Genomic DNA, 25,950 nt, shown 5'->3' with positions numbered 1-25,950 from the left:
ATTCTATTTTTCTTATTTAATCTATCATTAATATACAACTCATATGTGATGAGTGGCCCTATTAGTTCATCTAGGGACATTGCTTTTAAGTCTCTACCCTCAGCTATAGTAGTAGCCTTTGCTTCCCAAACAAATAGCAATCCCCTAAGAATTTTCCTAATCATTTCATATGTGGGATATGTCTTGCCTAATGCATGTAGTGAATTAATGATATGAGTGAAATGAGTGTACATGCTCTGTATGGATTCACTAGAGTTCATCATGAATGCTTCATATTCACTAGTCAACATGTCAATTCTACTATCCTTAACATCTCTAGTGCCCTTATAAGTAACCTCTAATTTATCCCAAATTTTTTTGACAGTTGCACATGTCATAACCCTATTGATTTCATTTACATCAAGTCCACACTATAAATTATTCATTGCAGTTGCATTTATACTTACAACTTTTATATCATCATCAGAGTATTCATCCTCAGTCTTAGGTACTCTAATCTCATATTCAATTTTCATGGGAATATAATTTCCTTTAGAGACAACTCTCCACACCTTCTAATTAATATTTTTAAGGTAAATGTGCAACCTTTGTTTTCAAAAAGTGTAGTTCACACCACTGAAAACAGGAGGACGTGTGGACGAGGGTCCCTCGGGAAAAGGGGTTACAGTATTATGAGCCATTTTGATCTTTTTGAGAAAAATGATTAAGTTTAAGCAGTTAGGCTCTGATACCAATTGTTGACTTTACTGTAATCCCAAGGGGGGAAGTGAATTGGATATTTAAAAAATTTCATTCCTAGGTCGACTAACCAACAGCAGTATTTCACAAACCTATGGTCAATCTAGAATGTATAAGAAGTAAGCCAATAAATACATCTGTAATTAATTTGCTCCAAATAAATTAAACAAACATGCACATTATAGTAAAGTGAATAAAATAAGATGACATTAGATGTGTTATCGAGGTTCGAAAAAAGTGCCTACGTTCCCGCCTCTAGCTCGCAAGCCCGAGGATTCCACTAAAACTCACTTAATAGGTAAAACAGCACCGTATACAACACCAGGTCAAATTACCAATGCTGACCTCAACCTTTACAATCAATCCTTAACAGGCTATATTAACGCCCCCTCAGGCCACACCTAGAAAACAATAGATAATCAAATATAAATTTTTGTGTACAATATATGTGCTTAATAAGACGATTTGTACCAATATAACCAATGCACTTCAGTATGACAGGATATTATAAGCTCAATGAAGATTATATAACTACTCTTGCAAATATAGCAATCACAGTGTGAGAGTGTATGTGTAGGGATCTTTGATTCAAAATAACAATATAAATCACAATATTCAATATCAAATATATGAAACACACAAACAAAAATCTCGTAAATGTTTTTCAAAAGATAAGCACAAGAGATATTTTGAAAACCAGCTTTATAAAAATATTTTCTTCAAAACACAAGACAAGTTCTTGAGTATTGCGATAAGAATGCAAAGACTCACTAGCTTAAGAAAGTTTTCCCAAAATAAATTTATGGATTAAATCACCAGGGAAAACTTTTTGGCTTACTCTCACTAAAATCAAAAATCAATCCAAGTATATGAGAGTGTAAGCTTGAAGTGATAAGGTAGGTTATCTCAAGGTACTCTCACCAAAGATGTTTTTTGCAAAAGGAATGAGTAAGGGTGGAGTATGTAAGCTTGTATATGAAAGAATGGCTCAAGGAATTTCAGAGAATATTTTTGTTAATCAAGATCTTAATCACTCTCTAATTTTTCCAAATGAAGGTATATATATAGCTTTTGATAAAAATATAACCGTTGGGACACAAAGGGAATTATTAGAAAAGTTTAATCAGCCATTTTACCCTAATTACTTCGATTAAATTAAGGCAACTCGAGAGTTTTGATCGCCCGATCCTTAGGGCCGGTCGCCTGAATAGACACATAGAGAAAAGGTAAATTTTTGACTTTGGGTGCCCGATGGTGAGTCTGGTTGGCTGAGCCAAGGCGATTTTCCAAACATTCGAGGTTCGGTCGCCCGGTGAGTTGTTTGGTTTGCCGAACCTCACAATTATGTCTCCCGGGGTGTTTTTGGACTAAAACATCGGGCAGTTGGGGAAGGTAAAAAGTGTCAGCTTTTACATTCAATCGACCGTGAACAGTATGTTCATTTTGGACCAGTCGCCCGAGCCAAGTCAACTTATTGACTTTTTACCTATTCGGTCAACCAAGGTGTTTTTAACGTCCTAAGTTCGGTCGACCGAAGCCCTTTCAAAATTAGAAGTAGGTCCTGTTTTTGCTTAAATTTCACCCCTATTTGCATATATATGACTTGAGAGTCCAAGGGGATTTTTTAAGTGATGTTTAAGGAACCTAAGGTCAATCTATGCTTATTGAGCTCATATAAGCCTATCATGCATGCAATGCATTAATTATTACAACCCATGATTATTATAGATCCAAAATTAATTTAAACATTAAATAAAAATGAAAATAATTTGGTTCTCATTTCCCTTGTATCTCCATATGCCACCATATGATGTAAGACTTTGCAATTTCATACAAAAATGAACCTGCACACAAACTCAGGGAATAAGTAAGATACAAAGATATTTGTCATTATCAAAGATATAACAATATTCTTAATACGAACGTATAATCTAAGAATACTAAATATAAAAACATACTTAATATAACAGTATACTCATATACACCATATAACAATATAACAATATACACTACAAGAATATTCACTATAACAATAACAATATAACAATATGACAATATATATATAAATATATACAATAATGATAATAATAACTTACTTCTAATAATGATAATGACAATAAGGATAAGATGCATAATATAATAATTACCTTAATATTAACACACGATACACATATGGAAGCAATTACCAAGATTAAGGAAACAATTCAAACTTATGATCAAAACATGGAAACCAATTAACTCTAAATTTAGTGGGTAATTATACAAGGGTAAGCAAATAGGGAAATTATGGAAACAATTTAAAGCTAATACTAATATGTAAATCTTTAATATAACCACTAAATGGGAAATTATGGGAATAAATCAAATAAAAAATTAATGTACAACCCTAAAAATTAATATGCTACATATGAAATAAACACTAAATATGAACAATAATAATAAACCCATATATGAACATTAATTATGACAAAAACACTAAACGTAAAATAATCAACACACTTAAAAATGTAAAAATAATTAAAACCCTAAACGAACTTAAACCTAAAGTAATCAACATCCTAAAATTAGGAAATTGCCTAAACAAGATTAGCATGAAATCCTCTAAACAATGACAAATATGAACATCACATGAACATAAGAGCAACACTTTTCATAAATAATAAACAATAATATTATAGTAACAAATAATATACAATAATATATGATAGCAATATGATACAATAAATCATGATAAAATATAAATATGCATCTGATATTAAAAACAATAAACAATGATAAATCATCATATTACCTACATATAATATAAATATAAATATATATATATATATATATATATATATAAAATCGTAATATTATTTCAATGCATGAGGATGAAAAAAGGAAAAAAAATGAAGAAAATAAAATCACAACATGATAATATGAAGGAAGTCAAATAAAATCACATGTTTAAAAAAAACAAAAAAAAAAGTTCAACTAAAAATCCTACCTTGGGGAGTAGTAGCCGTGCGTGGGGTGCGTAGTGCACGAAGTGCGTGTGTTTGTGTGTGTTTTCGTGTGTGTTTTACTGTGTGTGCATGGTATTTTCTGTGTGTGCACGTGTGTTTATGTGCAGGGAACTTACTGCAGGTAGGGAATGACGGAGGGTTGCGGTCATGGTTTTAAATAAAGGCCGCGACCGTTACGTAAAGGTTTTTTGGGTTACTGATACCGTTCCACACCGCGAAATCGGTGGGAAGAAAAATCACAGCCGTAGCGGCCGTTACGGACCGCGACCGTTACGTAAAGGCCACTACGGCCGTTACGTAACCGCTATAGGACTGTTACACCAAAAAAATATTTTATTTTTTACTTTTTCTTCTCACTTTTTCTCTCTCTTTCATATATCATTCTCAATATACCAAGTGGCAAGAGGTGCAAAAGATTATAATGAGGATGACAATGATACAAAATTTACTTTTTCTTTAAATACTCACAATAGATGCATTAATTAACAATTTCAAAATACTAACTTGTTAAGAATTTTTTTTTTAATAATATTAGTAATGTGATATTTATGTTCTTTATTTTTCAACTTCAACCTTCTTTCTTTTCTAGCTATTTTATATTTATATTATTCGTATGTCTTATGTGTCTAATAGATTAATGGAGTGTATAATATTTTATTTTATTAATTCATTTAGCACACATAAGAATTTATCACAGATAAGAACAATGAGAAGTATAAATACGCGCACACACGTAATTTTCTATCAATGATGGTTTAAAACAAATGTAAACTTGTTGCCCTTATCAAATAACTTAGTTACTCGAACTAAAGGGTCCAAAATACACTAAAACCCTTTCTAAGAATGGCCAAAAGCTTAAAACATGCAAGTACGCTAATATGCACAAGGTTGTGTGTGCTTAAAAAAAATTCACGGTCGTTACACCCGCTTCCCATTATGTAACATCCGCTACTCCTGCTTCCCGTTACACCTATTATCGTTACGTTACGCTACCCGCTACCGCAATTTAAAACCATGGTTGCGGTTGTCCGTCGTGTATCGGAAGGCGATGACGACGACGACTGCATGAGAGATCGGAGATGGGGCCTGGGTTGTGGTGAAGAGTGTGAACGACGGTGTGAGCGACGGTGAAGAATGGTGGTTTGATGATCGAGGAGAGTCTGTCGATGACGATCTGATCGAGTTGGTTGTGAATAGAGTTCACAGTTGTCTGGTAGCAACGTGAATGTCGGGGCTGCTGTGCGTGTGATCTCCTCGTTGGAGCATCATCGAGGCTGGGCGTGATGTAGTATAACTGTGGCTGTGAGAAGGCGAGTAGTTGTCGGAGTGCGGGAGATGGGGCAGTAGTGCGTGATGGCAGTGGGTGTTGACAGCAGAGGAGAGGCCGGGGGCGATGACGATGATGATTGCTGCTGTGTGCGTCGGAGCTGGCTATGTGGTGAGGAGGGTCGTGAAGCTGTAGAAACGTGCACCAAGGAGTCTTGAGGTTGATGCTCGGAGAGGGGGTTAGAGAGGATGAACAGTAGAGATGGAGAGATGAGGGAGATGAGATGGGAGAGCCTGAAGGTTAGAGGGGTGTGCGGTTGCGAGAGATAGAGACCCGAGAGGGACTCATTTAAGGATAGGGACTCATTTTAATACACCTAAGATATAAAGTTAGCTTTTAAGTGCACCGGGTTTTTTCACGAAGGTCTGGTTAAAATTGGGGTATTTACAATACTTTACCTTGATTTAAAAGTGTAAGCTTGTGCATTAGTTTGACATTGAAAATGAATTGAACGAATTACAAAGTTATGAAGAGAGTTTTGAAGTGTCTTTTATATAGTTGATCTGATACACGAATGATTACACATCTTGGTCAGAGATGTCCCAACAGGTATGATTCTTGATGAGTATGAGTCATCATTACAAGTTCTCTATTTAAAGACAAGGCTAACCATTGGTGGTTATCTATTTATCATACACCTAGTTGATTGTTTTCAAAAAAAAGTAGTACTCAGATATCCAAAAGGAGTGATGGTTTACTTCCAACTAACAAACTCTCATATTTGATATCTTGAGAGCTTGTGAAATGATAGAATTTGGGCACATGTCTGGGGTTTGTAACAACAATGAAAGAAATATACAAGTTAACGAATCCCAAACTTCTTTACCCATAGGTGATGAATTTTTAGATATTCTTATCAAATGATTTTTGGGGTATTCAAAGACTCAAGAAGAACATGAACAACATTTATGATTAATTTTACAAACATTATGAGAGCATCAATTATATGTTAAACAAGAAATGTGGGTTCTGGACAGCTAATATAAAATTTTTGGGTCATGTCATAATCAAAGGATAGTTATCTATTGAATCTTTTAAAGTTATGTTGGTGTTGGATCTTTGGAAGATTGAAGATGAAAATTGGAGTTGTTAAGTGTTGGTGCTTAAGTAAGGTATATTAGGACAGGATGTATAATCCATCGATTTGTGTTAGTTACTAGTTTTTATAGAGTTTATTAAAAAATTAATTCAAAAGTTGTTAGGTTAACGATAAATTTTACTTGGGGTGCTATTCAACAAATTTCGAGGACAAAAATTTTTTTTTAGGAGGGGAGAATATAGTAACTTGGGAAAAAAATTAAATAAGATTTAGTATTAATTAATTAATTAAATATTATTAAATTGAATAAATTAAATTAAATAATATGATTATATATATATATATACATAAACATATTATATGTATATATATATTAAAAAAATTAAAATATGATTTATTATTAATTAAATAATTAATTATTATTAAATAAATTCAATTAAATTAAATAATATGATGATTATATATATGTAAATAATAATAATATAATGTACATTATATATATATATATATATATATATATAAGTAAAAGTTATAATATATATTATTATATATGTAAAAGGAAGAAGAGTCAATCATCCTGAACTCATCCTGAAAGTTCAGGATGATTTGATTTAAATAGAAGCTTGAGTCTCTCTCTCTCTCTCTCTCCTCACACCTTCTCTCTCTTCATCCTTATTTTTTTGGCAAATATTTGGCGATTGAAGAACGAAAAATACTACTGGATTCCATTCTCTATCACTGACATTTTAAGTGGAAGTGGATTTGCCGTAGTAGCGTTGTAGGCACCACTCCTAAGATAAAATAAACTCTCACTTTCTCCTCAATTTTTCCTTAAATCTTTAGTCAAATCGACGATCGGACACCACCACAAGGTCCTAACTCCGATCCTCGTCATTTTAATTGAAGGAGATTTTTAATTTGAGTTTCTTAGGCACCACTCCAAGGTTAGGGTGAGGATAGTGGAATTATATCCGTTAATTATTTTTAAAGTTCAATTAGCTATTGGGAGTGTGTGGACTTAGGAAATATTAAAATAATTATTATTCTAGGAATTGAATTGATTGATTTAGGGGAAATGTGAGTTTTAGGGTTTTGAGTTTCGAACGCCATGGGCGTGAGATTGGGTATTTTAGCAAGTCTCTCAGTAAGTCAGGTAAGGGGAATAAATTATAATAATTATTTTTAAAAATTACTAGTTGAATAAATATATGAAAAAGAGAATATGATATTTTTCTTGAGATTATTATGACACGAATATCAAATAAAATTGTGTGGCATATGACTAATACTGGAAATATGTTTGAAATTGGGTTATGTGATTTGCACTAAGAATAAAGAGACTATGATATATATGTTGAAATGTTTTATGCAAAAATAAAGATAATGGAAATCAATTATATTTTATATACTGAATGGTGATGATATGAGATTTGAAATATGGGAAATGACGAAAAGTGGAATACATAATTATTTTATTGAGAACGATAAATTGTGTTATATCAATGTGTATTTTACTAGAAAATGATGGAATATGATATATATATATATATATATATATATGTGTGTGTGTGTGTGTGTGTGTGTGTGTGTGTGTGTGTATAAATGTTATCTATGATAAACAACAAAATAAGAAATATCAATATGCTTTATTGAGAAATGTTGAAATACGTGAAATGAGATATATACTATTGTGAGATGGAATGTGTACTGATATGATGGGAATGAAACAGAAAATGGTGAGAACATTTCTGATGTGATGAAATATATTAATATACTGAAATGTGAATATTGAAATGTGAATACTGAAATGTGAACACTAAAATGCAAATATTGAAATGTGGAAATGAGAACCCTGATGGACTGAAGTTGGATAGAGAGTATGGTACCGTTGCTAGTAAGGTGTTAGTGCAACCATGGTCTCGTGGAGAGTGTGGCGTGGCAGTCGATTGAGCTAGTAAGAAGGGTAGTTTTGCCACCTGGCATCTGAACCAGGAGTGGGCATACCAATCATACTATAGATAGACAGTTTCCTTGTTTTGATCTAATCGGGTAGGCTAACTGTGGTTAGGTCCAGCCTTCGGGCCACACAACCTGATCATGGGGGAAAGCATGACGATGTGAATATTCTCAGGGCAGCCATGAGTTACAGACATAATGTGTATTTGTTACTAGTGGACACTTATGAGCTAGTTTGTGAAATAAAAATGAGAAATGAAAGAGTGCAAGTTTAATTGCATAAATAATTTGGGCGAAGTAAAACTCTCTACCTGAGGGCTTACTGAGTAAGGTGAGTGCCCTAATAAGTATAAGTTGTAGTCGCACCCGAGTTAATCGAGCAAGGTTACAAATGATATCAAATCAAAGGGGCGCAACATATATGGGCATATAATCTCCCTTATCCCCAGGAACTTTTGCTGATAAATATTGGTTGTATATATGTAAGTATAAGAAATGGTAACATAGCTTATGAAATTATGTTTTATATCTATATGATTATGAGTACATATCGGTATATTTTCTCAGATGATGTAATAACTTAAATGAGTATATTATGATATAACCAAACTCATACTGCCACACACTATGAATAATTTGTTTTGTCTTACTGAGAGGTATCTCACCCAAATATCTAAACATTTCAAGAAATTATGACAGACCAGTAGATAAAGCTCCAAGTTAGAGGGGAGCTGGTATGCTGGTAGATGAGGTAAGTGTTTTGTGTTGGGGATAAGTTTGTGTAATCCCCTAGAGTACATTATGGATTTTTGGGATATGTATGGATGTGTGGAACTCTACTTATTTGTATTATGGGTGGTTTTTAAATATTGACTTCCACTGTTAGGTTTATTTGTATGAGATAGACTGTTTACCTAGTACACATTTTGGGTTGGGTTATGTTAGAATGGTATCAGAGTTTTGACATGGTAGATGTTTGATTAATATTTATTATTTATTGGAGACAAAAATGAAAAAAAAATGGTATGAAAATCGGGGCGTCACAAATAGCAACTAGGTTGAACTTCTTTTCATGATAGTTATTACGGGCATTATTTGAAAAATTAGATTTCTCATTCCCTTTTTTGCAAATTCCCAATGAATAGTTACCAACCATATCCTTTGTATGGTGTGGTTTGGGTGGAGTCTACAACTAAAGTTGACTTACTTTAGGTTGTAACATCAATTGGGTTGAACTTCTTCCCAAAATAGTTATTAGGGCATACTTTGAAGAATTTGACTTCTTATTCCTGCTTACAAATTCCCAAGGAATAGTTACCAACCATATCCTTTGCATGATGTGGTTTAGGTTGAGTCAGCAATTGAAGTTAGTTTACTTTAGCTTGTAATAGCAACTGAATTGAACTTCTTCCCAAGATAGTTATTACGGGCATGCTTTGAAGAATTGGAGTTCTCATTCCTTATACTTTTTTTTTTTTTTTTCCAAATTCCCAAAGAATAGTTACCAACCATATCCTTTGTATGGTGTGGTTTGGGTGAAGTCTACAACTAAATTTAGCTTACTTTAGACTGTAAAGACAACTAAGTTGAACTTCTTCCACGATAGTTATTACAAGCAAGCTTTAAAGAATTTGACTTCTCTTCACACGTCATCAAGTCTCGCCCTACAATCAAAATGGGTGTGGCGTTGCATTGAATCAGAGTAGGCTTCACGTACTTGTACCTCCTGATATTATCATTTAAGCTCTTTCCTAAATCAATATCCAATACTGTTATACAAATCAATGCGCAATGTGCAGAAACCGATCGTGCAATGCAACTACCAATGATGAATAATACAAAAACACAATCACACAGATTATAAAGAAAGTAATAAAACAATGATACAAAGGATTAACGTGGTTCGATAATTTGCCTACGTCCATGGGAGCAAGCGGCTGAAATTTTAACTATCTTATCAAACAAGGGTCACAACATTGTATATATGCTAACCAACATCAACCCCCGGAGGTTTTCCGTCTGAATCCCCAACCTATTGAACTTCCTAATTCAAAATTCAAAAATAGCGTTGAACAAAGCGTATTGAAGTTCAACTTATTGAACTTCTTACTGAGATTGAAATTATCGACAGTTTCAGAAAAAAACGTCAACGGTTTCTTCCCAAGACCAAACTGTCGATGATCTCTGCCAAACCGTCGACGGTTTCTTCTTGAGCCTAACACCATCGATGTTACTCTGCAAACCATCGACGATTTTTTCTACAAACTAGCTTCTTCGTTTTTCTTCACCATGCTTTCTTTATACATATGTTCCACTCAAAATATGAGCCACATACTATAACATCTACAAAACATTTTCACCAACAACAGAATATTAGACCCGCTAGCCTCTACTAGGATATCTTCATATGCATAAAAAAAATTGATGATCCACCACTCCCACTGCCATTGTCATCAACATGACTCTCCTCAACAATATACAATGGTAGTTTTGGCCAATAAATATGAAAATAAAAGGGTATTGAAATTGAAGTAGAGTATACTCACAACTATTACAACACCGCCTCTACATTTATACCCTACACCTACTATGCTATGTACGGATGAGATGTTTGACTATTTATCATACAATTATCACACCACGACAAGGGTTATGTAAAATTCACATGCAAAGGTTTACGTTTATCCATGCAAATTGAAACCAACTTATGCAAAGTCAGGGTGAAGGGAAAACCAACTTTTGTATACGAAAATCTTACATGAAGGTGCATGTAAAATATCATGCAAAACAGAAACCAACTTTGGAAAATTGGTTAGTTGATGTGAACCTTTGCATACAAGAGATGACAACTGGGCGGTGGCCGATTCTTTCCTTTTTATCCATTATATTGTCATATGTAATTTGTGAAATACTTTGAATGTAAATCAAAGTATGCTAAGAAACGTTATTGAAAGTTAGTTCATTATATAAATTGCATGAAGGGGAAGGGGCTGAAATTTTTTACAAACCGACTTTTGAAAAGTTAGTAAAGGGTTATGTAAAATTTATATGCGAAGGTTCACAATTGTCCATACAAATTGAAACTAAATTTTGGATGAAGGTGGTTAAGCAAGGTTGTGCATGAAGGTTAGTAAGGCCATGTAGAGAGTAAAGAACTTTTGAAAAGTCAGTTAATTGAACTTAAATTGACTTGTCAAATGTTAGTAAAGTCGATGTAAATGGGCCACATGAAAACCACGCATTCTTTAAAAAACTGACTTTTAGATAGTTAGTTTATACTTCATTAACCAACTAACAAAAATCAATTTTTTGTTCATAAACCAACTTCCAAAAATTCGGTAATGTTCCATGTAAAAAACCATGGATTCTATAATAATCAACTTTTGGATAGTCGAAAAGGTTATCAATTTACTAGAAGTTAATTTTGCTTTAGCACATTTTTGTAAATAGTTCACTAACAATTGTATAGTTGTGTTTTTTAATTAAAAAATTAATGTTCAGTGTTGGAATCCCTTTCGCAAGGAATCCCTTTCGCAAGGATTCCTCCCACTTTTAGAAAGCGAGGGGAAGGGGATAGTTTACTGTGGAAGGCCCTTATGAGGCCCATTGGTAGGGTACCATAGAGTCACATGACTTCAGAAAAAGAATTGATTATTTACGAACGGAGACCACAGTATCAGAAATCCAACTGTAAATTTTGAAATTCGCATTTGATTGGCAGCCAGGGGAAGCACCTCCAAGCTTTCCCATGTCTGCAACACTTGCATGGTTCCCTTAATCAATTAAATCAGGAACTTGGACAGAAGACTGAAGATAGAGAGTTTAGAGTTGATTTTGGTAGGAGAACAATAAGTTCTAACTCAGTAATCTTGAAAATTTCAATACAAGTGTGGATGAAACCAATAAAAAGTGATACAATCACGGAACTCATTTCAGCTTTGATTTTGATGAGCTCTGCAGAGGTTTAGCGATGGGCCTGGCTGGGGCACTTCTTATAGCCTTCTTTACATCATACTTAATGGATGAGAGGGCACAGATCAATGCAATCAACATTGTTGGGTAGACATAAACAGCTGTTGTGGGATCGGTGTTCGCAGGCTTTCCGAGTATCCCTTCCTTGACTAGGCCCCAGATTATCAAAAGCGTCCCAAACATGCTCATCCTCCCTGGTTTTATCATACCCACAAGTGCTCCTGCCACAGCGAAGTAGCTTCCTGCAAGAACCTGCCAATTCAGAAGACAGGTGTGGTCACCAGCAAAGAAAATTAAAACCAGAAATCTAGGGTATTGTATGAGAAACTAACATTTTTGGCATATCTTGTTGCCATGGAAGGAGATCCATATAAATGCAGAGTTGATGAGATTATCTATCCCAAATGTGACTGGAAATTTGGACTGAAGTCACAGAACTGTTATTTATTTGGTAGAAGCTGTTGTTCAGCCATTAAGGCACTCCCTCACAGGTGAGATTAGCTTCCAATCAGTCATATATAAATATATAAACAGCTACACTTCAGATTCGAATCAGAATGGTCATTATCATCATAAAAACTTGGATTGAGGGTTACTTTGCCCCACATATAATTTAAAATCCAGAAGTCAAGAGGGAAGATGAGAAACCAGTGATAATAGCAAGAACGGCGGAAGTAAAAGGAAATAGTTTGGGAATGTTATGAAACTAAGAATATTATGAAATAATACAGATACAAAGGCTTAGTCCCCTGTCCAAGATACATTTGGAAAGGAACTGATTCACTAGTTGTAAAATTGTTTGGCCTCTGAAAAAGAAGCTGCTCAAAAGAAAGGTTGAGTTCAGCAAAAAGTAGTACGGTGATTGAAATGTTTAAAATGACCAAAATTGATGTATTTGTGGAAACGTGATTAATGCGTTGATAATTTTGCAAAATTTGAAAGAAACGAAGGATGCAAATGGAATAAAATATTCTATTAGGAAAAACTAACTTCAAAAAGTTGTCCCAAAAAAAAAGCTATTTACTTAACGTGTTATATAGCCAACTATTACTTTTTTGGGGGGTGGGGGACCTCGCCCAAGGAAGCAACAAAAATCAATGAAAACAAACAACAAAAATCATTTACATGGCATTTGGATAGATGAAATTGAGAGAGGAACAGAACAGTGATTGTAGTCTTGATTCCATTCCCCTATTCAACTCCAGTAAGGCCATAATTGGGATTCTAGCAGAAACAATATCCCCCCATTATTAAAATCAAGATTCCACCCTCAACCAATGGAATCACCATTCCACCCTTGAAATACTTTTCCTATTAAGACCAAAATGTCAGTTAACAACAACAACCAAGCCTTAAGTTGCACTAGGAGGGTTCTACTTTATCCGTTTGGACTATCTAGGACAGTATCCTCCAACAGCTGGAATGCCTTCAAACCATTAAGAAATTAATCACAGTCTCAGTCCAAGTATTCTAGGTCCAGCACTCCATGTCCTATTGCCTCTAACATTAACTAGCTCACTTCCCATGTGCATTATTTGGCCTAAGTTGTAAGAGCCCAAACCATTTTGACCACTCTTATCTTATGTTGTATAGGTGCTAGGCCTAACTTAGCACAAATATATTCCTTTCTTGTCTTTTCACTGTCTCAGTCCAAGTAGTCTAGGTCCAGTCCTCCATGTCCTGCTGCCACAAACAATAACTAGCTCACTTCTCATGGTGTATTATTTGGCAAATGTTGCAAGAGCTCAAACCATTTTTGACCGCTCTTACCATATGCTGTATAGTTGCTATGCCTAACTTAGCACAAATGTGTTCTTTCCTTATATTTTAGAGTAATACTACTCATCAACCTTTGCATTCTCTTAATTATTGAACTTATTTCAATTTTAACCTAAATAGCTTGAAATGAGATTCTGAGACAGCAATGTCCACCATTTTTGCGGGCTCACTGACAGTGAGTTATAACTGTTGCTGCAGACAGTTGCCAGTGGTGAGCGCTGCCTTCATTTTTCGGCCACATGAAACATCCATGCTTGCCACAAGCAGTTCCACAACAATTGCCACCTAGCACCAATCTTCGCACAACTCACCATGGACTCTATCCACCACCCAGAATTCCACACCATTTTTGGCAGCCTGGTCTCACCATTAATGCACACCAATGTCTCTTTCCCTGCTCTCAAGCCTCACTCCAACACAAGTACATGACATACCCTTCTAAGTTCGAAGTTCATGCCAGTTCCAGATATCTTTGCCATCTAGCAGCCATCATCAAGCCTTACTACAAGTACAACCCTAAATAATTCAATTTCCCTTAAATTAGGATGAAATATATATTCAAACAGAAAAGGGGATGTAAAAGAAAGAGGCAGAACCTCCAGGCGTTGGAGATCAGCTATTGCCGGGGCTTCCTTCACATCGGTCAAGTTATATATGTTTAGTAGGTGATCCCATCCTGGAACAGTTAAGTTCTTGACAAGGCCATTTGCTACGGCTCCAGGGTAGAGAAGGGCCTTCACTACAGCTACAGGAAAGATCTCACTTGCAATCAACTGGGAAGAAGTGACCTGTAATGGCGTTGTACACATACCAGATCTACATGGTACCCTGTGAATGTAAAATTTTAGAAGGGTAGGGGGGAAGCACCAAGAGACAAAGCAATTAGTAAATAGCTTGAAGTTTAAAATTTTTTTGCCATTACTGCAATTTATTTTCTAGATTTATACATATTCACAGTGAGAATCATAGGCTTATTTATATTCTAGAAATAGAGAAAAACAAAATGACAAATAGAATTCTCAAATAAATATTACAATAAGAATAATTGACAACTAAAATTACATGTTATGGCCATAGATACAACAAAAATCAGTATAGATCATAATCTTACCCAGCAAAGAAGAAAGTAAGTCTTAACAATAATATTCCGATGGCCACTTCAAAGTTGAGCCAATGACCGTAAGGCTGAGCCCGTAACTATTTAATATATATATATATATATATATATATATATAATTTTTTGTTGTAGCATTACTCAAAATTTCCAACTAGTAATCACAGAATAAATTGCATCATGTTGACAGCAAGCTAAATTAACTAGTATCAATGCAATAAACATCAATACAGCAAATATTCTGGACAAATTTACAAAACTAGGATTAAAAAAATGATGCCAACTCTAAAGTGGTTTTTACTATAATTGTTGTACTGCTTATTATTGCTTAAAGGTATTGCCTGTGAAGAGACATTAGCAATCAAAGAAATGGATTAAATAGATTAGTTTGAGGGGAATAAATTGAGAAAATATTTTATAAAATCTTGCAGTGTTTATTTTTCAAATTTTGGTGTAAATCCATTCAATCTGTATATTCATCACCGGTCATCATTTTAAAAAGCATAAAGAAATCAAACATCAATATTTTCTTTAATAAAATATACGACGATATCAGACAAAATACATTGGATGGTTAAACGTAAAAATTAACTATGAATGGGGTGCAGGAGTTCAAAGATCAACAAGGGCAAAACTGTAAATCATAAATGGATTTTATATATATATAAGCAGCCAATTTATTTCAGGAGACAGGATCAAATAATTATATGTGTGTGTGTGTAGCTAACTTTCTTCCTGAGAAAGAATGAAATAATTAGTCATTCATTAACACTAGAAGTATACAGATGTTACTTTGATTCGTGGAATAACTAGTCATAGGAATAGAATATAATATAATGGGAATGTGATAAAATTATATAAGAATCTAATAATTTTGAAAATAGTCACTCTTAGAAGAGTTTTTGTTATTTCATCCAGCATAAAATAGGATAGTAATGGACATTCCCACTGGAGAATTTGGGAATATTCATTTCTCATCTATTCCACGTTATTGATCAGTACAAATTTTTCCTTTGTCATTTACAAAAACAACACTTCTTTTCTGTAGGCTATCAAATCCCTGTGTACCATTCTAAACCTAGAAGTAGACAATATTCGAACCAAGCATAACCTTCATTTTTGGATCAATTAAAACACAGTTAAGATTAAAGATGTATTGGGAAGGAATAAGAAAATGAAGGCAAATAAATTGCAGGATTAAATTAATTAGTTGGATGAAGGATTATCTGGTGGCTACTAATAGAAGGATTTTTTTTTTTTTTTCAAAACAGCGAACAAGTAACATGAAATCCATCAAGGACAATTATTAGATGTCTTTCTACAAATGAATGTGGTGAAAATATTTTCTCTATGTTTGGGAGCATGGATTTCAGGCCTTTAGATTTGGATTTGTATGGAGTTGGACAAAGTATAGAGTAAAATTGTATTGAATTTGTTCCAAATCCACACAAATCCTAATTTAAGGCTTGAAATCCATGCTTCCAAAAACTACCATTTATCCTTTTTTCATCTGTTCTTGTTGGAACTCAAGTAGATCAAAGAATAAGTCCGAATTGAGACATACTAACCTATGATGATATGCTAATGCTATTAAAAAAATAATATTATAATTAAAAAATCTGAAGGCTCATATGACAGACCCCGCTGCTCAAAGGTCTTAAATCAACCCTCATGGGAACATATCAAAGAATAGACCCAGATGCAGAACATGGCCTTCGATAGCTTCTGAATTTTCAATCCATTAAAGAACACAAAAAGTAGTTCGACGTCAAAGCCAACAAAACAGCAAAAATTGCAAGGAGCATTTCGAAACAAGGAACAGCCAAAAGCTAAATCAGGAACAGTCAAAAGCTAAATCATGAAGACAACTATTACGAGTAAAATTAAGGTTGAAGAACAGGTTGAGATCATGGAAACGGAAGACGGGAAGAAGCATATAGAGTTACAAGCGTAAAATGTTCCAGTTCAAATGCTAAAGCATTAAACGAATTGGGTTTGATGGCAAATGCAAAGGCCTTTTACCTGAAAAGTGGGATCTGAAGGATGATCAGAAAGAGATAGGCGCGGGAAGCTGTTGACGAGATGTTGCTGAGCCATCCCTTTGAAGAAGATGCCATTCGAGCGAGAGAGAGAGAGAGAGCGATGTATGGTACAGGAAGGCACGCCGCACCTGTGGGGAATAAAATTCAGAGCCAAGATAAACGACGTCGGCATGGTTCTTCTTAGCGGTTTACCTTAATATCTCTGCTGATCTGAAACGACGACGTTATACTGTAGGTCCCATTTTAAAAAAAATATCCAACCTGCGACGGTGCGATCCGGCGCAATTGCAAGTTTCTCAAAATGCGCGACCCGCAGTGGATATTTCCTAAAAACCTTCCCAATAGACTTCACTTCGTTCTGAGCTACTGAGCTTGAGATATCAATGGCGCTTGCTCCATCGCTTCACCCTTCCATGGCCGTCCGAGCCTCTCCCCCGCCACCTGAAAAAAGCCTGTTCCTGTTTCGCCCTCCGGTACTCAATCAAATCCTGCCACGTCCTCATCTGTCTTTCTCTGCTCTCGTTTTCTCTCGCCGACATAACACCTCCCCTGCAGTCACATCTTCGGGGAAAGGCAAGGTAAGCAAAATTTCGAATGTTTCTTACTCTTTGTTTTTTCTATGTTGAAGATTGTATATAGGTTTTTTTTTTTTTTTTTACTCTGTTTTCTTGGTTGGAAACCTTGGGAAAATGAAAGAAAATGATGGCTTAGTGGTGGGTTTCGCTTTAAATTTTTTTTTGTGGCTAAGATATAGAAATAGAAAATTTATTTAATTTTAATTTTTCTACTTTTTGTTGGAAGATGAAATGAAGAACAAAGTTCCAACAGCAAAACAAGGAGGCCCCAAAAATAAAATAGAAAACAGAAATAGGCAAAAGGGCAAAACACCATGTACAAAGTTCTGCGAACTAAGCAACATTTATGGTTGGATATCCTCCTCTTCCTCTTTCTTGAAATGACATAAATTGAGCCAACTCCGTAATGTTCTAATCTTTTCGCACACAGCCGGGTCCAGTAAAGGAGGAGGGTTGCGTTAGGTAGCTGACAACCAGCGTAAAATTTTTATTGATATGAATCTTTACCGAATATTCGCTACGGTGTCCCCTACGAGCGCTGTGTTGCACTTATACCATCTGAGTGTAGCGAAAAGTGGGTGAGGGTTGGCTAGGTCGTCATCCTGAAGCGACATGATGTGTCAGGGTCCGGGTACGTTGTATACCGGAAAAGTGAAACATAAGAATGAGGTAGGAATTATTGTAGACAAAGACTTGAAAGATAGTGTTCTAGATGTAAATAGAGTAGGGAATATAATTATAAAAATCAAGATGGTTTTAGGTAAAAAGATAATAAATATCATTAGTGCTTGTACTCATGTAGACTTACCAGAAAATCTTAAAAGACAAATTTGGGAAGAAGTGAATATTATTATAGAAGACATATCAAAGACTGAGAAAATATTCATAGGAGTAGATTTGAATGGATAGACACAATGGAGGGGATAATAAAGGTTATGAGAGGATACATGGAGGATATGGATACAGAGACAAAAATGAGCTTAGAGAGATGATCTTATACTTCGCTCTGTCATACAAGTTTATTACAATGAATACTTGCTTTAAGAAGAGAGAAGAATACTTACTAAGATTCAAAAGTGGACAAATAAAATTCAAATAGTCTTTTTCTTAAGTAGGAGGGTAGATCATTTATCATATAAAGATTGTAAAGTTATCCCAGGTGAAAGCTTAACCATACAACATAGAGTTTTAGTATTAGATATATGTATTGAAAAATGGAAGAGTAAGGATAAAATAAATCAATGTAAGAGAACTAGATGGTGGAATCTAAATTCTAAAGGGAGAAATTATAACAAAATTTAAAGATAAAATGATCAAAGATGGTGATTGGACTATAGAAGATGGTGTAGACACAAACAATCTTTGGAGTAGAATAGCTAGCTCTATTAAAAAAACGGCAAAAAAGATTTTAGTCGAGTCAAGATGAAGATTCTTGAATAGTAAAGAAAGTTGGTGGTGGGACCAAGATGTTCAAAAAGTCGTAAAGACAAAAATAATTTGGTATAAAACATGACAAAAATGTAGAAACATGGATAACTTTGACAAGTATAAAGAGGCCAGAAAAGATGCAAAAAAGGCCATTAGTGAAGCTAAACATAAATCATTTAATAATTTGTATGATAGATTAGATACAAAAGAAGGGGAAAAAGATATATTTAAACTTGTTAGAGTTAGAGAAAGAAAAAGCAAGGACTTAGGTATTGTAAAATGTATAAAAAGTGAGGATGATATTGTCTTGGTTGAGGAAGAAGATATAAAAGAAAGATGGTGAAGTAGAAGACCTAAACTTAGAATTGACAAATGAGGAAAAAACTAAAAATATAAGATTTTTCACATGATTAGAGTTAACGAAGTTAAGTTTGCAATAAAAAAGATGAAAAATGGAAAAGCAATAGGGCTGGATAACATTCCAATTGAAGTTTGGAAATGCGTATGTGATAATAGAATTATATAGTTAACTAATTTATTTAACACAACTATAAAAACTAAGAAAATGTCAGATGAATGGAGGAAAAATACTTTAATACCTACATACAAAAATAAAGGAGATATTAAAAATTGTAATAGCTATCGTGGAATTAAACTAATGAGTTATATGATTAAATTATGGGAAAGGGTAGTTGAACAAAGGTTAAAACTAAAAATGAAGGTCTCAGAAAATCAATTTGGTTTCATGTCTGGAAGGTCTATTAAAAAACTATATATATTTTTAGAAGATCAATGGAAAAGTTTAGGGAAAAAAAGAGGGATTTGCATATAGTATTTATTGATTTAGAGAAAGCGTATGATAGGGTACCTAGGGAAGTTTTATGGTTGGTTTTAGAAAAAAAAGGTGTATGTAGTTGGTATACTGATGTCATTAAGGATATGTATGATGGAGTAATGACTAGTGTAAGGATTATAGGTGGAAATATTAGAGAATTTCTAATCACAATAGGTGTACATAAAGGATCAACTTTGAGCCCTTATTTTTTTGCTTTAGTGATGGATCAACTGACTGGGAGTATCCAAAATGAGTTTCCATTGTGTATGTTGTTTACAGATGATATTGTATTGATTGATGAAACTAGGGGTAAAGTAGAGGCTAAGTTAGAATTATGAAGAGAAGTTTTAGAATCTAGAGGCTTTAGGATAAGTAGAAATAAGACAGAATATATGAAATGTAATTTCAAAAATAGTAGGAAGAATATTGGTGACAAAGTTAAATTTGATGATGTAAAAATAAATAGCACTTGTAGATTTAGATATCTTGGATCTATTATGTAAGTTGGAGGAGAAATTGAGGAGGATGTAATGCATAGAGTTAAAGCAGGTTGGGTAAAATGGAGAAGTGGTTTAAGTGTGTTTTGTGATCTTAGAATACACTTAAAATTAAAAGGAAAGTTTTATTGGATGGCTATAAGACCAGTTATGCTATATGGATCAGAATGTTGGACAACTAAGAAATAACATATCCAAAAAGTGAAAGTTGTTGAGATGAGAATGCTTAGATGGATGAATGGTATAACACTGAAAGATAAATTAAAAAATGAACATATTCGCAGCAAGTTAGGCATAGCTCCTATGGAAGATAAGGGAGGGACGACTTAGATGGTTTAGGCACTTGCAACGTAGGCCACATAGTGCGCTAGTGAGGAAGAGTGAGTTAATTATTACGAGGGGTAGTAGAATGGGTAAGGGTAGACCTAAAATAACTTGAAATGAGATAGCGATTAAGGATTTAATAGCCCTGAATTTATCGAAAGAAATTGTCCATGATCACATAAATTGGTGGAAAAGGATTATGTGGCCGTCTCCATCTAGTGGGACTTAAGGCTTGGTTTTATTGTTGTTGAGCCTCCAAAATTAGCTTTCTGATGTTGAAAAAATAAATTAATCACTTCTAGGGGATTAACATCCAAAGACAAGAAAAAGATATTTGAATTTTTTTACTTCTCACTGCATTGCCATACTGCTCTACATACCTTAATTAAATCTCTTAAAATAAATAAAGCAAAACCAGCTCTAGATCCTTGTCCTATGTATCTACCCATTATGGTCACATGTCATTGCTCTCAATCTATCTTCTAAATTTAACCATATTCATAACGAGTCTAAATTTCTAAATGACAGCAAACAATGATTATATTCAAAATTACAGTAAGTTAGAGGCCTAAGAATAAAATTAGAAGGAAGTTAGGTATCTCAAAATTTGACAAATTAATAGTTTTTTCAATGCAACAAGAATCAAGTTTGAGGCCTCTCAAGGCTCAAAAAAATTAAATCCATAAAAAACTGCACCATAGATGAGTTCTCAAATCCAAAAAAAGAAAAATAAAATAAAATCTTGTAAATGCATGAACATTATCCTTTGAAACTCCAACTCTATGAGACTGCCACTTTGGTGTCCACCATTATCCATTGTTTGCAAGTATGATCGATTTTTTCTGTCAAAAATATGTAATATAAATAAATATTATCTCAATAAAATCATTTCACTTTTATTCAAGCATATAGCAGTTTACCTGAGTACATGACACCATATTTGAAACTTGTTGTGAATTTTGTGATACTGGATCCAAAGTAAGATCTATGGGATCATGCCATACCAATTATGCTTGATAATTTAATATTTCATATTACTAAAAAGCAAAAGCCATGAGGCCCATGACTACTAGTTTTAAGTAAAATGAGCCAAGGCAAATTGCAAAAAGGCGAGAAGTTTGGTTGCAGAGCAAAGAAGCATGTGTATGGGAAACTAATTTTAGGTATAATTGTTATTTGATGTCATTTGGAGATTTGAGATTCCTTGCGGAATATGGATGTGATTGAATTTAAACCATTGATTATAGGTAATGACACATGGCTGTCATCTAGGGATGTATAGGACATGTCCTTTCCGTAGAGAGATTACCCAAAGCCGAAGTAGAGTAACTTAAGCCTCGATTAAAGGACCTGAAAAATTAAGGGAGAATAAATTATGGCAAAATAGGAGAATATTGCTAAATAGGAAATTTTCAAATAACACATTTTCATTCTTTCATCCTTAGAAATTAATTTTTATCCTCAAGGTTGAAAATTAGGAAATTTCTTCTGTAACTCATGCAGAGTCTTTTGAGCGGCATCTTCCTAATGAGTTTGTGACCACTGCATAAGCACTTCTGCTATAGTGTGGTTGTGCTTTTGATCATTTTCTATCCAAAAAACTTCATCAAATCACCAAAATAAGGCATGTTGGTAGAGACCACCTTATCAAGTACAATCCTCTTTTTAAGGTTTTGAAATATAAAAGAGGATGTGCCTTTGGATCTTGTAGGGCCAGCCGTCCAGGTACATCTAGCTTATATAGTTATAAGCAACTTGGCAAATTTTCTCTACATCTAGCTTATAGAGTTATAAGCAACTTGGCGAATTTTCTCTAAATTCTTGTAGGCCCCATAAAAGCTGGGAGATAATTTCTACTTACTCTAAATAGCCACTGTAGTTTGGTGATAAAACTGCAAATGCAAATAAATCCTTTGATAGAGGACGAGAAGAGGGTCAATGGATTATTGAGTACTAAACCCAATAAAAAAAAAAAAGGGCAGCCCGGTGCACAAAGCTCCCGCGTATGCAGCGTTCGGGGAAGGGGCGGACGCTGACCACAATGGGTCTCTATAGTACACAACCTTACCTTGCATTTTTGCAAGAGGCTGTATCCACGCCTAGTCCTAAACCCAATGTGCTTTGTTATTAGTTTATTATGTGTATTTAGTTTGCTTGTAGTAGGAATGTAGGATTATGTGTTTTATGGACATGCTTGTAATATTTTTGTATTTTAGGGATGTGTTTGTAATTTCAACTAGTTTTAGGGGTATATGTGTAATTTCATGTATTAGAGGCTTTCTTATAAACTGTGTTGAAAGCCATGTAGGAGTAGTAGTTGATAATTTGAATTGAGAAGTTAACATGTGATATTTTCCCCTTGTATGTCCTCTTCCTTCTTCTTCCCCTTTCTTCCTCGTTATCTCTCCTACTTCCTGTCATGGCTGCAAATCCATGATGCTGTCTTATCACCCTGTCACCAACTTCAAAGGATCATTGCTCCTATGCTTGTCTGCGTGTTGCTTTGTTCAAACTTGTGCTTCATTTAAGTCCTCTTTAAGCAAATAAAAAACACTTTATATCCACTTGGTGAACATTAGTTGGCCCTAGAATTAGAATATAAGAGAGCACCATAAGAGGAGGCTGACTATGCAATGGCTTATAAGGAGTCATGTTGGTAGAACTGTGAAAAGTATTTTTATGCCACCATTCAAACCATGGAAGTCACTTGCACCATCCTCTTGGGTGCTGACAAGTGAAACATAGGTGTCCAAACACTGTACCTTGCATAACTTATGTAATGAAGAACTCATGCATAACTTTGTACCCTTGCAAGCTAAATGTAAATAGTGCTTTCCAGAAAGCACTAAGACACCTTAGCCTTGTCACTGAGAATTTTGGCATGCGATGTAGCTGAAAAACAAATTCTGTGAATAACTGAACAATTTGGGCAACAATATAAGGATGAGCAGCAGGAATAAAATGGACGTATTTAGAAATTTGATCCATCGCCACCATTATCATATCCTTCCCATGAGATGGTTGCATGCCTTCAAAATAATACATTGATAAATCCCTCCCAAACCCTATAAAGGCTGAAGCAAACTGGAAAATCATATTTTCACTTTTATTGCTTTAGCAAACATGACAAACAATGACATTTTGCTTGATATCTTTCTTCACCTGCCTTCAATAGAAATTTCTAGAGCTCTTTTATAAGTTTGTGAAATCCCGTATGACCATCCTTGAGTGAATTGTGTAGCAATTTAAGAACTAGTTCTTGCCGTGCAGTTTTTGTTCCAGTGCCACCCAACTTTTATACCGCAATATCCTAACTGCGTGAGAATAGTGGGCATATGCACCTGTTTGGTCTTAATGACACAAATCCTTTGTTTACCTGATTTACCCAAGCTGAATAGGAAAGAGATAGCCAGCAATTCTCCCTCCATCTGTCCAGACAAAGCATCTGTTTTTGAGTTTTCAACACCTTGCTCTTTATCCAAATTCATTGTCAAAACCAATAAGCTTGGCTATTCATTTTTCCTGAAATTCAGTTGATAGATGCAGCTCCTTCAAAGTCTTCAGGCTACATGATCAGTATAGAATACAAAATGGTGGCCCATTAAGTGATGCTTCAATTTGTTCATGAAGGATTATCATCAGCTCCTTTTCTCATGGACAGAAAGCCCTTAATGCCTTTCAGGCAAGGCCTTGCCTGTGTAGCTGTATAGGCCAATGGTTCTTTGTGTTAGACTTGACTTTAAGTAAAGGCTTGAGCTATAAGGTTGTGGGCCAACAATGTATATCAACACTCCCCTGCACGTGAGCCCCATTGCACTTGGAGAGTTAAAACAATGAATAACAACCATTACTAGGAATAAGATAATTTTTAACCACCACATAAGAAATGCAGACAAGAAGACTACAACCTAGGACCTCTTGGCAACCATAGCTCTAATACCATGTCAGATTAACACTTTTCCTAAAAGCTTTAAGCTGTTGGGTTGTAGACCAACAATGTATGTAAAGCTTTAAAATCTTGCATGAATGCTGCTCTAGGTTGAATGCCCGTCGCATCACATTCTATGTCAAATGGTTTAGAAAATGTTGTAAGTCCAAAACTGGTGGCCTTATCATGTTATCTTTGAACAAGTTGAAAGTAACCTCCACCTTGACGTTCGACTGAAATTTTTTTTTTTTTTTTAAAGCAAAGAAGTAACTGGCGCTGCAATTTTTCTGTTACCATAATCCTTTACAAATTTCTCGAGTATCTGATGAACCCCAATAGTCCTCTCAATGCCCAAGGTTTTTAGGAGCTTGTCGGTCAAGCATTATGAACACTCTTGTGGGTCTGAAGCCATAATCCACCTGTGCTTGCCCCAAAAAAATATATATATTCTCTGATTGTTAAGTAAACAATTGATGCTCCTTTAAAATTTTAAAAATTACATTCAAATGAAATATACAGTCCTTTTAAGAAGCCCTGTAGATCAGAATGTCAGCAACATAAAAACAAAGTGCTGCAAGCATGGTCTGAATATGGTGTTCATGAGACTCAAGGTTGAAGGTGCATTTGTAAATCCTAAGGCCATGACTAGGAATTCATAGTGCCCTTTGTGCATGTGAAAAGCAGTTTTTCGAATATCATTATTGTGGACCTGCACTTGGTGGTAACTTGATATGAGATCCAATTTCAAAAATAAGCCACCTTATATAGTTCATCCCACAAGTCATTGATGGTGGGAATTGAAAACTTACCTGTGATTGTTATGCTTGTTGAGAACCTGATAATCAGTACTCATCCCCCATGACCCATCTCTTTTCCACACCAGAAGCACAAGTGCTGAATAGGGACTATTGCTGGGCTTAATACGATGTGAGAACCACCAATGGAGAATTTTAGATGTTCATAATGTATCTATGGTTTTTATTTTAGTTTGGGAAAACTCTTGTTATTTTAGAAGGTTATTCAATTTAGGTTTATTTGGTGTATTTAAGTACTTCGAAATTATTTTGTAATTTCTTGTTTTATTGGGGCTTTTATGTAAACATGTATGTTAGTAGTGGGCGTAAGTTCTGTACATGTTAGTTACTGGATTATTATCGTTTGAAATCAGATTGCTGCATTTTTGCTCTCTCTGTTTTCTCTCTTCCTGCAGGTTCCTGCTGTTCTTCATCTCCTTCTTCCTTCCTTCTTCCTTCTTCTCTTATCTCTCTTCTAATTCTGTCTCTCACCTCTGTTCTGTTCCTTTCCCATATCTGTTCTTTTTCTGTCCTGCTTCTGCTTCTCTTCTTCTTTTTCTCTCAAATCTCTCTCTATATCTAAATTCTCTTACTTGT

At 34.6% G+C, this 25,950-nt stretch overlaps 2 protein-coding genes across 6 annotated transcripts in view; one reads left to right on the top strand and one right to left on the bottom strand.

Annotated features, from left to right (window-relative positions):
- Positions 1-11,897: 11,897 nt before the first annotated feature.
- LOC131150329 (uncharacterized) lies at positions 11,898-17,407 on the bottom strand. 2 transcript variants are annotated; one of them, XM_058100973.1, is made up of 4 exons: positions 17,165-17,407; positions 16,953-17,100; positions 14,413-14,644; positions 11,898-12,289 (listed from the first exon to the last, which is right to left on the bottom strand). In XM_058100973.1, the coding sequence occupies exons 2-4, from the start codon at positions 17,045-17,047 to the stop codon at positions 11,993-11,995; spliced, it is 624 nt and encodes a 207-aa protein (XP_057956956.1). In that variant the 5' UTR covers positions 17,048-17,100; positions 17,165-17,407; the 3' UTR covers positions 11,898-11,992. The 2 variants fall into 2 exon arrangements, with proteins under 2 accessions (XP_057956956.1, XP_057956955.1); XM_058100972.1 differs by having other exon boundaries at positions 16,953-17,169.
- Positions 17,251-25,950, top strand: part of LOC131150328 (protein OVEREXPRESSOR OF CATIONIC PEROXIDASE 3) — a 30,990-nt gene continuing 22,290 nt past the window's right edge. For all 4 annotated transcript variants that reach the window (XM_058100967.1, XM_058100970.1, XM_058100971.1 and 1 more), the window contains exon 1: positions 17,251-17,550. In XM_058100967.1, coding sequence (XP_057956950.1) covers positions 17,356-17,550 — 195 coding nt within the window. In that variant the 5' untranslated portion in view covers positions 17,251-17,355. The remainder of the gene's footprint in view (positions 17,551-25,950) is intronic.

Source organism: Malania oleifera, chromosome 3, assembly GCF_029873635.1.
Source record: "Malania oleifera isolate guangnan ecotype guangnan chromosome 3, ASM2987363v1, whole genome shotgun sequence".
NCBI lineage: Eukaryota > Viridiplantae > Streptophyta > Magnoliopsida > Santalales > Ximeniaceae > Malania > Malania oleifera.
The sequence above is the reverse complement of the archived record's forward strand: the minus strand, read 5'-3'. Positions and strand labels throughout refer to the sequence as shown.

Excerpts from the sequence above, each read along its gene's own strand:
- LOC131150329 (XM_058100973.1), bottom strand. The coding sequence starts at position 17,047 with ATGGCATCTTCTTCAAAGGGATGGCTCAGCAACATCTCGTCAACAGCT. Across the intron at positions 14,645-16,952 it reads CTTCAGATCCCACTTTTCAG|GGTACCATGTAGATCTGGTA; the intron begins GTAAAAGGCCTT and ends TTACATTCACAG. Across the intron at positions 12,290-14,412 it reads CTGATCTCCAACGCCTGGAG|GTTCTTGCAGGAAGCTACTT; the intron begins GTTCTGCCTCTT and ends CTGAATTGGCAG.